The 12,831-nt window shown below is 41.0% G+C and overlaps 1 protein-coding gene across 1 annotated transcript in view; it reads left to right on the top strand.

Moving 5' to 3' along the window:
- Positions 1-11,065, top strand: part of VCPIP1 (valosin containing protein (p97)/p47 complex interacting protein 1) — a 15,319-nt gene extending 4,254 nt beyond the window's left edge. Inside the window, exons 2-3 of the mRNA XM_014939632.1 lie at positions 5,152-5,238; positions 9,534-11,065. Coding sequence (XP_014795118.1) covers positions 5,152-5,238; positions 9,534-10,396 — 950 coding nt within the window. The 3' untranslated portion in view covers positions 10,397-11,065. The remainder of the gene's footprint in view (positions 1-5,151; positions 5,239-9,533) is intronic.
- Positions 11,066-12,831: the final 1,766 nt, after the last annotated feature.

Below are 12,831 nucleotides of genomic sequence, written 5' to 3'. Positions count from 1 at the left end.
TTTTTTTTTTTTTTTTTTTTTTTACAAGTATTTATCTATAAACTGTGAGCTGATCTTGTATCCAAGAGTCAATTTTTGTCTTGGACCCTTATTGCTCTTAGACTCTGCTTTCAAAGCACAGGTGAGAATAGAACAGAAAAGAATAGAATTTACCTCACCCTTCTCTGACTGCATCCATTTTGCATTACTAATAGAAGTAAAAGTGTCAGCAAATGATAAACCAGCCAGTTAGAACAACTTCTGCAGCTACTGAATAAGATGCTATTTTTATATAATCACTTTACTCATCAGGACTTCATTTTCCTTCAAAGATACTCGTGGAAAAAAAGTCTAGACAGTTGACTGTTTACAACTGTGGGTTTTTTTGTTTTGTTTTTGTGTTTTTTTTCAATGGGGAAACAAACTCTTTTTAAAGTCCTTGCAGTTTCTTCAGAGTGTTGGGATGGCAGTTCCTGAAGGTGGTGTGTTCAGCCTTTCTGGGACAAGAGGCCTCAAATTGTTTCTCAGTGATGTTTCTGTAGGGCTGAAAACCAACACTGCAAAGTTCTGAGAGTCAGCTTTTCCTACATGGCCTTGCTGTAACTTTGTTCTGCTAAAAGCAGTCACCTAATGCAGTCAAAGTCTAGACAGTTGACTGTTTACAACTGTGGGTTTTTTTGTTTTGTTTTTGTGTTTTTTTTCAATGGGGAAACAAACTCTTTTTAAAGTCCTTGCAGTTTCTTCAGAGTGTTGGGATGGCAGTTCCTGAAGGTGGTGTGTTCAGCCTTTCTGGGACAAGAGGCCTCAAATTGTTTCTCAGTGATGTTTCTGTAGGGCTGAAAACCAACACTGCAAAGTTCTGAGAGTCAGCTTTTCCTACATGGCCTTGCTGTAACTTTGTTCTGCTAAAAGCAGTCACCTAATGCAGTCAGGTTGGTGGGAGGTGTCCCTGCCCATGGCAGGGGCTTGGAATTTGATGATCTTTAAGGTCCCTTCCAACTCTAACCATTCTAGTGTGGAGAGGAATTACTATTGGAATAGCTCCTTGGGCCAGACACGCTTTGCCTTCCCCCCCACAATGCCCATAAGTGTGTCTTCAAACATCTATAATTATTCATTCAGCATGTTTAAAAGCTTTTCTTTCATACTGGGTCTCCTGTAGGCTTATTTGATGCTTCTTTCATATTTCAGTTACTAGAATTCTTCTTTTCTGGTCTCAGCTAGTGAACTTATTAAAAATTTAGACCATGTTCTTTAATTTTTATTTATATAACTTAAAAATAAGCCTTGGGAGATTAGATGCTGTAATTTCTGGACTGCCTAGCTTTACAAAAAATCATGCATAATATGTTTTCTATCCTATTTTTGTTTAGCTCAAGATACAGATCTCTATAAGGAAATTACTAAGGGAATTTTAATTTTACATTAACAGAGTTAAACCACTGTATTTTAAAACTGATTTGATATACACCCATGCAGAAGCAGTCTGGATTCAGGCCAGCCAAGTATGAATTTGGTTCGATGTGTTTGCTTTGCATTGATGAATTTGTCAGTGCACAAGAAATCAAAATAGCAAGGTTTAAATTAAATGTATACATTGATACCAGGATTTGCTTGGATTTAAACAGCTTGTTTGTTAAGCCAGCTGGAGTTCCCTGTGACCTGTGTTTGTTAACTGAGCTTTTGATTTGTTTTGTGTCCTCTCTGCTGTCTGAATCACAGACTCATAGAATGGTTTGGGTTGGAAGGGACCTTAAAACTCATCCAGTTCCAACCCCCTGCCCTGGGCAGGGACACCTCCCACCAGACCAGGTTGCTCCAAGCCCCATCCAGCCTGGCCTTGAACCCCTCCAGGGATGGGGCAGCCACAGCTTCTCTGGGCAACCTCTTCCAGTGCCTCACCAACCACTGATGGTCTTGGGCTTCCACCAGCACAGGTTATTCTGAACCTGCTGTTTTTCAGCAGTGTATGAGACATGCTTGTGGGCAGGATGCTCTTCATTTGTTGTCACACCTTGGTGTTGTGGGGCTGAGGGAGTGTGTACTGGAGTGGGAATCATCGGGGAACATCATCATGTAGCATCTTGAGGGTGGTTTTAGTCTAGCTAAACGATCACCCAAATTAACTTGTGACCTATAAAACTTACTCCCGTGGTAAACAAACCCAAAACAAACATTAAAACCCAACTAGCAACAAAAATGTGCAAACCCCAAAGGTGGTTTAGTTGAATCACACACACTACTTCCTTTGATCTGGGAAAGTCCAGTTGTATTTGGGTTTTTTTTTTTTTTTGGTGTTCCAATCTGAGATCACTTTATCAAAACAACACAGTTAGTTTGTATTTCTTTCAGTGGCTGATGCTTTTGTTTGCTGAGCCCTGCTCTCCATACTCTTCTGCATGTAGTCCTTGTTAGTGTTGAATAAAAAGCTATCTAAACAACGATGCTTCTCTGCTGCAAGGCTTGAAAAATCATGCCGGGAGAGAGTAGGAAATCTTTCCTTGGAAAAGGTGTAAAATTGGGCTTCTTTGAAAAACCTGGTGGTTTTTTGGTGAAAGGGAAGGGAGCCTGTCAAGAATGATTGCTAGATACAGCAGTAAAGGAGTCCTTAGGATGGACTGTGTGTGTCTGAGGGCTGTGGCCTCCCCAGGCTTCGTTAGGCTGACGACTGTATTCTGTTACTTATCAGTGCAGAGGTTGTTTTGATTCCTGTGGGCAGCATTAAACCACCAGGAAGAGTTCAGCTGGCTGTGTCTTGGGGGAAGATGAAGAGCCACAGTGGTGATGCTCTGGAGCCATTGTGTACAGGGACATGTATTTCAAAATCTAAATGAGATTTCTCTGCTGCAAGGCTTGAAAAATCATGCCGGGAGAGAGTAGGAAATCTTTCCTTGGAAAAGGTGTAAAATTGGGCTTCTTTGAAAAACCTGGTGGTTTTTTGGTGAAAGGGAAGGGAGCCTGTCAAGAATGATTGCTAGATACAGCAGTAAAGGAGTCCTTAGGATGGACTGTGTGTGTCTGAGGGCTGTGGCCTCCCCAGGCTTCGTTAGGCTGACGACTGTATTCTGTTACTTATCAGTGCAGAGGTTGTTTTGATTCCTGTGGGCAGCATTAAACCACCAGGAAGAGTTCAGCTGGCTGTGTCTTGGGGGAAGATGAAGAGCCACAGTGGTGATGCTCTGGAGCCATTGTGTACAGGGACATGTATTTCAAAATCTAAATGAGATTAGGGTAGCAATGAGCAACCTTTTGAAATACCAAAAATGAGAGAGTGTTACCAGCAGCAATTGTTCTCCCACCACGCAGCGGTTTGAAGAAGAGGGGAAAGTGGTGGCAATAGTGGGGAGGAAAAGAGAATGCTCCTTTTAGGTTATTTTATTTATTAGGGTAGCAATGAGCAACCTTTTGAAATGCCAAAAATGAGAGAGAGAGTGTTACCAGCAGCAATTGTCCTCCCGCCATGCAGTGGTTTGAAGAAGAGGGGAAAGTGGTGGCAATAGTGGGGAGGAAAAGAGAATGCTCCTTTTAGGTTATTTTATTTTATTTTGAGCAACCTGGTCTGGTGGGAGGTGTCCCTGCCCGTGGCAGGGGGTTGGAATTCGATGATCTTTAAGGTCCCTTCCAACTCTAACCATTCTATGATTATTTTTTTTTTAAATCTTTTTAGTGCATCAGTGAGAGCTGGAGATGAGCTTCAAATTTTTTAGCAAGTCAGTAGAGACAAATTATCAGGCTAAAGTCAAACAAGACCCCCTTCTTCAGGAGATCATGGGAAATAAGAGATGGGTAGTTGGTTTTACTTGGATGTTCTTGTTAGGAAGCAGAAGAGCTTGATGTGCAAACGAACGCCGTGAACCAGAGCATATATGGTTAAAGGGAATGCATTTAAAAATTATCAGACTATGTAGGTCTTGTGTCTTTAAAATGTCTTTAAAAACAAAACACGATGAAGATGCACACACTGCAGCTATCTCTTTTCCAGGTAGTAAGCACATCCAGTTAAATTTAGTTGATGATTTACATTCTGCAATTTTACTAGAAAATTGAGAGATGTGGTTATTGAGATTTTGATGCCCAAAGAAGGGTGCAATTTCTATTTAAAGCATCTCGGTATGTTCTCTGAATGTTTGTTATAAAGTGGGAAAAGCTAATTTTTTTCTGAATATTCTGATTCTGAACAACTACAACGGTAGTTGTGTTCCTGCATCGGGAGAATGTAATTTATGGGGCTACTTTGACAGCTACATCACACCTCACTTCTCTGAAGCTGGTGAGTGATTAGCAAAATGAGAAGGGATGAGGTAAAAACGCAACTGATTCAGCAGGTGGTGTTAGGCCACTGATATTCTGTCACTGTAACCCAGTTTTTCTGTTCTTTATATTCCTTTCCTTACATAGTCTAGGTTATTTTTCCCTCTCGGCGGTATTTAAAGTTGTCACATTTCAATGCCATTTTTGGCATCTTTGAAAAATGCCAGTTTCCCAGGATGGCTGGGGCCTCGCAGCTGGTATTTTGTTTGTAACTCTCCAGAAAAGCAAGGTACAGGCACAGCTTCTAGGCAGCTGCCTGCGTGGAGCTTTGTGTCTCAGCTACAGCCTAAAGTCTGCTCTGTGGCAGCTGTCAAAGCAAGAGCAAGGTACAGGCACAGCTTCTAGGCAGCTGCCTGCGTGGAGGTTTGTGTCTCAGCTACAGCCTAAAGTCTGCTCTACGGCAGCTGTCAAAGCGAGATCTGATTTTATTTTTGATTTTTTTTTTTTTTTTAGAAGGTGTAGGGGTATAGAATTGAAGTTTTAATGTGCAAGGGTATGTGGTTGAATTCTGGAAGCGTGTTAGTCATTTCCTAGTTTTTACGTTGAAAGGATGGGTAGGAGGGGAAGGGACACTTGTCGGGGGGGCCTGGCAAAGAACCAGGAGCTGCTGCTTGGATCAAATCAAATTTGGGAGCCTTTGTACTAGAACATGTAGGATATTTGATTGCAGAGAGTGGTATGTTTTCCTGAAACTTTCTCAATGTTCTGGGCTCCTGGTCTGTAAATTTGCATTAAAAATTCAAATTCTTAATAGCATGGAAGAGAGTGGGGATTTGGCTTTTAATGCAAGGAGCTGCGTTTTCAGCCATTGTCTATAATGTTAAAATATGATTGTTTAATTATTGTGCTTGATATTTACAGGAGAAGATGTTTGGTCTTACGCAAAGGGGCTTCCTCAGCTGTTTCAGCAGGGTGGAGTATTCTACAGCATAATGAAGAAAACCACAGGTATTTTTTGGTTTTGTTTTTATCCCTTCCTTCCTCTGTTTTCAAATCTTTAAAATTGTAAATTGGTATAGAGTCACTTGTAAGCACAAATATATTTTTATATGATTACCGTGATACACTCTCATTTTCATAATACTGTAAAACTCTTTATGTTCTCTGGGAGAGCCTGACTAGGGAATCAGACTAGTTCATTCAACTTAATTCTCTTCTTTTCTGAAACTTTCTCTACAACCATATATCTCCATTTAAACTTCCTGAATTGTACAAACAACTTCAATAAGTGAACTGATGTTTTAATTTTATTTTTTTTTCCCCGCAAAGATCAAACAAAGAGATCATGGGACCCTGTTATACTTTTAAATACTTTCTAGATAGGCAGTTCATTTTTCTAGTGTGCTTTTTAGTAGATATTTTATACAGGGGTAGTGCATGTTTTAAATTTAAATGTTTGATTAAATTTGGCTTTTGTTTACCTAAGATTGTTGTATAAAAGCAAAACTTATCCATCCTCTTCTTGTGTTGGTAAATGTTGCATCTTGGACTAAGTGCAGAATAGCAAGTAGTTGGAGTATATTTAATTTTAAGATGGCTTTACAAATACTACCTGCAAAGAATAACATCTGGTTCTTTAGAGAAGAAAGTACTATGCAGTTATTTTCTCCCATTTAAAGGTTATTCTCTTATTGAAGTCTTTGCGTTCATATTTTAGCTCTTGTGGTTTAATCTATAATAATGATTCCTTTGCTGCTTTCTTACTCTTTGATTATGTTTTTTTTTTCTTAGGCATTTTTATTAACCTTAATCTTGATTATTTCTGGGAACAGGTATTTTACCATGTAATTTCTGTTCTGTTTGCAGTAATTAAAATGTGTGGTATACTCAATGCCCGCTACCTCTCACTGAATTATTAGCCTGGGTAACACAATTAGCATCCAAGTGTCTTATAGCAGATATATTTCCTTTTAGTTTTCTTTCTTTTACTATGCTTGTACAATACAGATTGGTGTATTGTTACAAGTGAATTGCTATTGAGCAAGTGAATTAACTCAAACAGAGCCTGGTGGAAGGGACATTTTGGACAATTAATGGCTAGCCAGAGTTGAGAACCTGAAGTGAATCCAAGGGATTTTAACCCAGGTGATCATCAACTCACAGAAAATGCCTGACTTAAGTCATTTTAGCCAACTGACAATATAAGAACTAAGGCTGTGGGAGATGATATTCTGTATTTGAACATTACTGCATCTGTATGTGCAGTTATTCCACTGCCTCGGTAGGTAGAATTATTATTTCAGCATTAACATATTTGTATGGGTCTAATATTTTATGAGCTACTAAATTTACCCATTAAGCAATTAGTGTGCAACAATCTATCTTTTTCACTCAAAGAAGCTCCTTGCCCATTTGTAATGTTTTAGTTAATGTAATAATGCAACTATTATTCTGGACATATGGAACAAAGCTTCCTATCAAGTGTGGGTACTGTTAATCAATTGAAATTTGATTTAGTAGATCTTGTTTAGGATCTTATTTTGAGATTTCAGGATTGCAATGTCAGAGACAGTTCTGGTCTATCACAGAAGCTGTTACAGCTCCCTCTTTGGCTAATGAAGGTTGAGCTGGTAAATTGCATAGTTAAAATCTGTTCTTCAGGCTAAGTTAGAGGGAGAGATGTTTGGGGTTAAACTGTGGAGTTCTGTTCTGGCTGTTTGGTTATTGGTTCCCATGGATATGTAAAGAAGGGAGCCAAGTGACTGAAGTTCTCAAAATAAAATCTCATCTGTAGATTCTCTGCAACTGTAAAAGTGTGTGAATCAGAAGCTGTGGAGAAGGAGAGAGATTGGTCAGTTTGTTCATCAGTATAAAAACAGCTTTATAACGTTTCAAATGATGAGTGACCTTTTCCATTGATGCCCAGAGTACTTGTTTTGACAAGTTATTTGATAATACAGAAATAGGGTTTGCCTGTTGTGTTTCTTACCTTCAGCATTATTTCTGGTGGTTTTCTTCAAGAATTGTAAGAGAATATGGGGGAAAATCCCATTAATTTATTTATTCCTGGCGCTTCTTAAAAAGTTGTTTGTTTTTTTTTTAAAATGTAGCTCTTCTTCCATAGCTGATAGAACTGAAGAGAGTTGTTGCAGCCAAGTTTTCATCTGGAGATAGCTTTTAACTCACAGAAAGCCATCTTTTACCACCATCTGTATGGGATAGAGATGAAAGAGTTATTTTGTATTTTATGATGATAAACTGGAAAACTGAACGTTGCCCGTTTTTGACACAGAGCAGCTTCAGAACTTAAGGTTGTCTACTGAACCCTCAATTTTTGCAGATCAGTCAAATTGTAAGTGGGACAATGAAACGAACAGCAGATCAAAAATATTATGCCACATGTTTTGTTTGGTAAAGGTTAATGGTTATGATCTCCAGGACTACCAAACAAAGTAAGCTCGAAACACTTTCGTTTATCGAATAACACTTCCCCTCGGAGGAGAAATAGCAAATTTGAAATTCCTCAGGCTCAGCAGCAGTTATACACCCTGAAAGGCTACTGCAGCTCTAACTGGTACAGAAGTGGTCTTAAATAGTACTCCTCCAGATGGGCAGTGATTAGAAATGTGCCCTTTGGGTTTTTTTGGGGGCAGGTTGTGGTAGTGATGGGGTTTGACTCACTTTGTGTTACTGCAAGCAGAGACTATTTCTTAAACTTCTATTAGAACTGTGAGTCCCAGCAAGGTGGTTATCCTACCTAGTGATACTGCAGCCCTGTCTCTTCATTAGCAATCCCTGTATAACCCTAAGATGCTGCTGCCTTCTGTGGTGATTCTGTCATATGGCATACAAGCCTAAATTGTTTTTCTCCCACATCACAGAATTGTCTAGGTTGGAAGGGACCTTTCAGATCATCTAGTCCAACCATCAACCTAACTCTGATAAATGACTCCACCACTGCCCTGGGCAGCCCATTCCAACGCTTAGTAACCCCTTCCATGTAAAAATTATTCCTAATATCCAACCTGACCCTCCCCTGGTGCAACTTGAGGCCATTTCCTCTTGTCCTATTGCCTGTTCCTTGGGAGAAGAGACCGACCCCCCCCTGGCTACACCCTCCTTTCAGGGAGTTAGAGAGAGCGAGAAGGTCTCCCCTCAGCCTCCTTTTCTCCAGGCTGAACACCCCCAGCTCCCTCAGACGCTCCTAGAATCATAGAATCATTCAGGTTGGAAGAGACCCTTGGGATCATCGAGTCCAACCATCTACCCTACTCTACAAAGTCCTCCCCTACACCATATCCCTCAGTACCGCATCTAAACGTCCCTTAAACACATCCAGGGATGGTGACTCCACCCCCTCCCTGGGCAGCCTGTTCCAATGCCCTATCACTCTTTCCGTGAAAAATTCCTTGTAATGTTCAATCTAAACCTACCCTGTTGGAGCTTGAAGCCGTTCCCTCTTGTTCTGTCGTTAATTACCTGTGAGAAGAGCCCAGCACCAACCTCTCTACAGTGTCCTTTCAAGTAGTTGTAGAGAGTGATGAGGTCTCCCCTCAGCCTCCTCTTCCTCATACTAAACAGTCCCAGCTCCTTCAGTTGTTCTTCATATGATTTGTATCATAATCTAAACACATACATTGATGGCAGAAGTTAATGGAAACCATATCATTTTGCTTGACATGGAGTTTGATTGGTTTGGATTGGAAGGGACCTTAAAGCTCATCGAGTTCCAACCCCCTGCCCTGGGCAGGGACACCTCCCACCAGCCCAGGTTGCTCCAAGCCCCATCCAGCCTGGCCTTGAACCCCTCCAGGGATGGGGCAGCCACAGCTTCTCTGGGCAACCTCTTCCAGTGTCTCACCACCCTCACAGCAAAGAATTTCTTCCTAAAATCTAATATCTAGATATCTAAATCTGATATCTAATCTCTTTCAGTTTAAATTATGCTTCAGTGTAAAAATGACCTCTGTTGCAGTGACTTGCAGACACTTTAAGAGACTTCTTTCAAGAGTTTTCATGGAAGACTATTATTCTCTGTTCTGTTAATGAAGAGAGTGATGAGGTCTCCCCTCAGTCTCCTCTTCCTCACACTAAACAGTCCCAGCTCCTTCACTCTTCATATGATTTGTCTCCCAAGCCCTTCACTAGTTTCATTGCCCTCGTAAGACTTACTCCATAATAAGTTTCAGCATGTTTGTTTTTACACGCTTGATGCAATAAATTTTAAATACACTAATTTCTGTGTATTCAGAGAATGCCTTAAAATATGTTAGCACTTGGAATAACTTCTTCTGTCTTCCTAGGTCTGGCTGATGGCAAGCACTGTACTTTCCCACACCTGCCTGGTAAAAACTTTGTGTACAACGCGGCAGAAGACAGATTAGAGCTGTGTGTGGATGCTGCTGGGCACTTCCCCATCGGTCCCGACGTGGAAGAGCTGGTTAAAGAGGCCTTAAGTCAAGTGAGAGCAGAAGCTACTTCAAGGAGCAGGGAAGCGAGCCCGTCGCACGGGATGCTGAAGCTGGGCAGCGGTGGAGTGGTGAAAAAGAAATCTGAACAGCTGCATAACGTAACTGCGTTTCAAGGAAAGGGCCATTCCTTAGGAACTGCATCCAGTAGTCAACAGCACGATCCGAGAGCCAGGGAAACACCACTTTTAAGAAAGCATAGCACAGAAACGGACTTCAGTCCTTCTGCTAAAATGGAGCCTTCCGTATTCACCGCTGCCTCCGGTAACAGCGAGCTGATCCGAATCGCGCCGGGAGTCGTGACGATGAGAGACAGCAGGCAGCTCGACCCCACTCTGATCGAAGCCCAGAGGAAAAAATTGCAAGAAATGGTCTCTTCCATTCAGGCTTCGATGGATAGACATTTGCGGGATCAGAGCACGGAGCAGTCGGCGTCGGTCGATGCGTCTCCGAGGAAAACAGAGGCAGGGAGTTCGACTGCCAAAACTGGGAGCTTTCAGGCTGGTTTGCCCGAATCGTTCTCCGGTACCGAACGCTTGAACACGGAATCAACTGATGGTAACGGGGTGAATTCTGGGGGAACAACATTCCCTGCGAGGTCTAAAGCACAAAAGGGCAATTCTGTTGAGGAGCTTGAGGAGATGGATAGTCAAGACGCAGGAATCGCTAATACAACTGAGCCGATGGATCACTCTTGATAGGTTAACATTTAATAAGGGTAGAGAAATTACTGTTCAAAATGTTTATTGGCTGGGCCACACAAAGTGATTAGTTATTAAATCTTGTATGTATGTCAAAGATTATATCATCTTATTCAGTGCATGATAAGCGTGTGATTTGGCAATAGCTTTCAATATTACTATACTGCTGCCCAGGCTGGCTCTGTTACCTGTAAATTAGTTCTTAGGAAATGCACTGAGATGAGTATCTGCTGTAAATGTGGGTTCTTGAAAATTCTTTGTAATTTTTAATTCCTTTAAAAGTCTTAAAATTTAAGCCCGTGCAAGGTTCTTACCATGCTAGTTAAAGGTTACTGGAAAGGCTAGAACAGGCAAAACTAGAAACATGACCAAGTTAATCCTGTCCCGGGTACTTAATTCCACTCAAAAATACACTATAAACATGAATTCTCCATAAATTTCAAAAAGCAACTGAAACTAAACTTCCACTAAATTTGATAATGCAGCATTAGACAGTACTTTAATTCCACTCTGCTGGCACTTCCTCCAATTTAAAAACTTTTTCATTCATACAGCTGTATACGCTTGTCAGAAATCTTGGAATAAGTGTAACTTTAGTAAACTCTCTCATTTCTGCATATTGTCAGTTTAAGCAAGTTAGGAAAAAAAAAAAAGGCTACTTTAGTGTCTGATGAAGATAAAGTGACTGTGGTGTGGGTATGCATGGCTGGCTGAGCCAACACAACCATTTTGGTGCTCTGTTAGTAAGTGATTAGCATGTTTTTATTTCCTCCCAAATACCGAGCTGGTCAGACGTTGTGCAAGTTTTAGTACAACTGCAGGAGAGAAGAAGTTGGCAATTGCAAGAAACAACAATGGCAAATCCGTTTTCTTTTTAGAAGGCTTTGATCACTAGCATTGGTTAGTAATGGCAAAAATTAATTAATGGCCATCCTCTTCAGAGCAAATTAATTTATTGGAAGGAAATGACTCTCTAACATACATGATCCTAAAGCGTTCAGTGATAATTGAGCTTTTGGAAGCTCGTTGTTTAGTCTGTGGAAACAAGGAGCACGTTTGCCCACCTTTATTAGGCTCACTTGAGTTTTGTGGTGCGGGTTTTCCCTGCCTTCATTGTGGCCATCCTCTTCAGAGCAAATTAATTTATTGGAAGGAAATGACTCTCTAACATACATGATCCTAAAGCGTTCAGTGATAATTGAGCTTTTGGAAGCTCGTTGTTTAGTCTGTGGAAACAAGGAGCACGTTTGCCCACCTTTATTAGGCTCACTTGAGTTTTGTGATGCAGGTTTTCCCTGCCTTCAGGGATAACAGAAGCTGGTATCCACTTACGGAGCGCGTTCGTCAGCCCCACAGTGCTCTCCTTCCTAAGAGGCAGCCCTTGTGCTCCCTCCCTAAGGATGGGATGTCTCTCTGATACTGCACTTTTGCTTCCTATCCTCAGATTTAAGTGCACTACTGTTTGCTTCCTCTCACAGTAAAATAACCTTGAATGGGTGAAAGGTGTTCATGCAGCTTCAAAGGAATTAAGAGCATTTCAATATTGAAGTCTGTGTTTTGTGCACACGTGGGTTTTTACCAGTTTCGCTAAATGTTGTTTGTATTGTATATGTTTATATTCCGAAAAGTCTCCTCACTTTTTACATTTCTAATCACTTAAGCAGTTCTAAGCATTAGGATGGCAAAACGTCCCGTGAGGGAGGATTTATTTTTGTATGCAAAAAATTAACTGAAGCGAGTAACTTCAAGAATAGCCCCTGTTTTGTCAAAGTAAATTAAAATGCCTCCGTTGGTTAACTTCTTCTGTAGAGGGGATAAATATTTTATGATTTAGCACACTACTTACAGGTCCAAAAAAATAAGAATCACCTTTTCACAGATGATAAACTCAAATTGGTAACCTGTAAAGTTAGCGATGGGGAAGCTTGGAATGTATGAAGTCATTTGGCTCACCAGAACTGACCTTGCTGATGCACTGATTAACTGGCAGGGCTTATGGAGTGAGAAATGGGATGCACAGGCAGCAGCTGGAAGGCAGCCACCACTCCTGCAAACACTCAGTCTCCTCTGAACCAGTGGAGCTGGGCTGAAGGCTGCTCCTGCATGGAGAACATTGCGCTTCGTCACAGCGTGTGGTTTGGAAAAGGACGGCGGTGGCACCTTCCTGGGAAGGGGTTTAAGTCCAGAGAGGCTGAGGGGGGAGGAATCTCCTGGATCTCTTGCATTTTAGACAAGGTAACTATCACTTAGGCATGTTTAACTTTATTTTCTTTAGAAATATAAGTCTTCCTCGGCTGAAAAAAAAAATACAGGCAGCGTATGTGAGAGAATTTGAAGTTTGAAAGAAAGTGAAATCTTTGTTGCACGTCATCCTTATTTCAAGGGAAGGTGCTTACTTCTTTCATGCCTTTCTGCTAAGACTACAGAAGTTT

This window comes from Calidris pugnax, unplaced genomic scaffold (genome assembly GCF_001431845.1).
Source record: "Calidris pugnax isolate Ruff unplaced genomic scaffold, ASM143184v1 scaffold5, whole genome shotgun sequence".
Taxonomy (NCBI): domain Eukaryota; kingdom Metazoa; phylum Chordata; class Aves; order Charadriiformes; family Scolopacidae; genus Calidris; species Calidris pugnax.
This window is presented reverse-complemented; position numbering and strand designations above follow the sequence as displayed.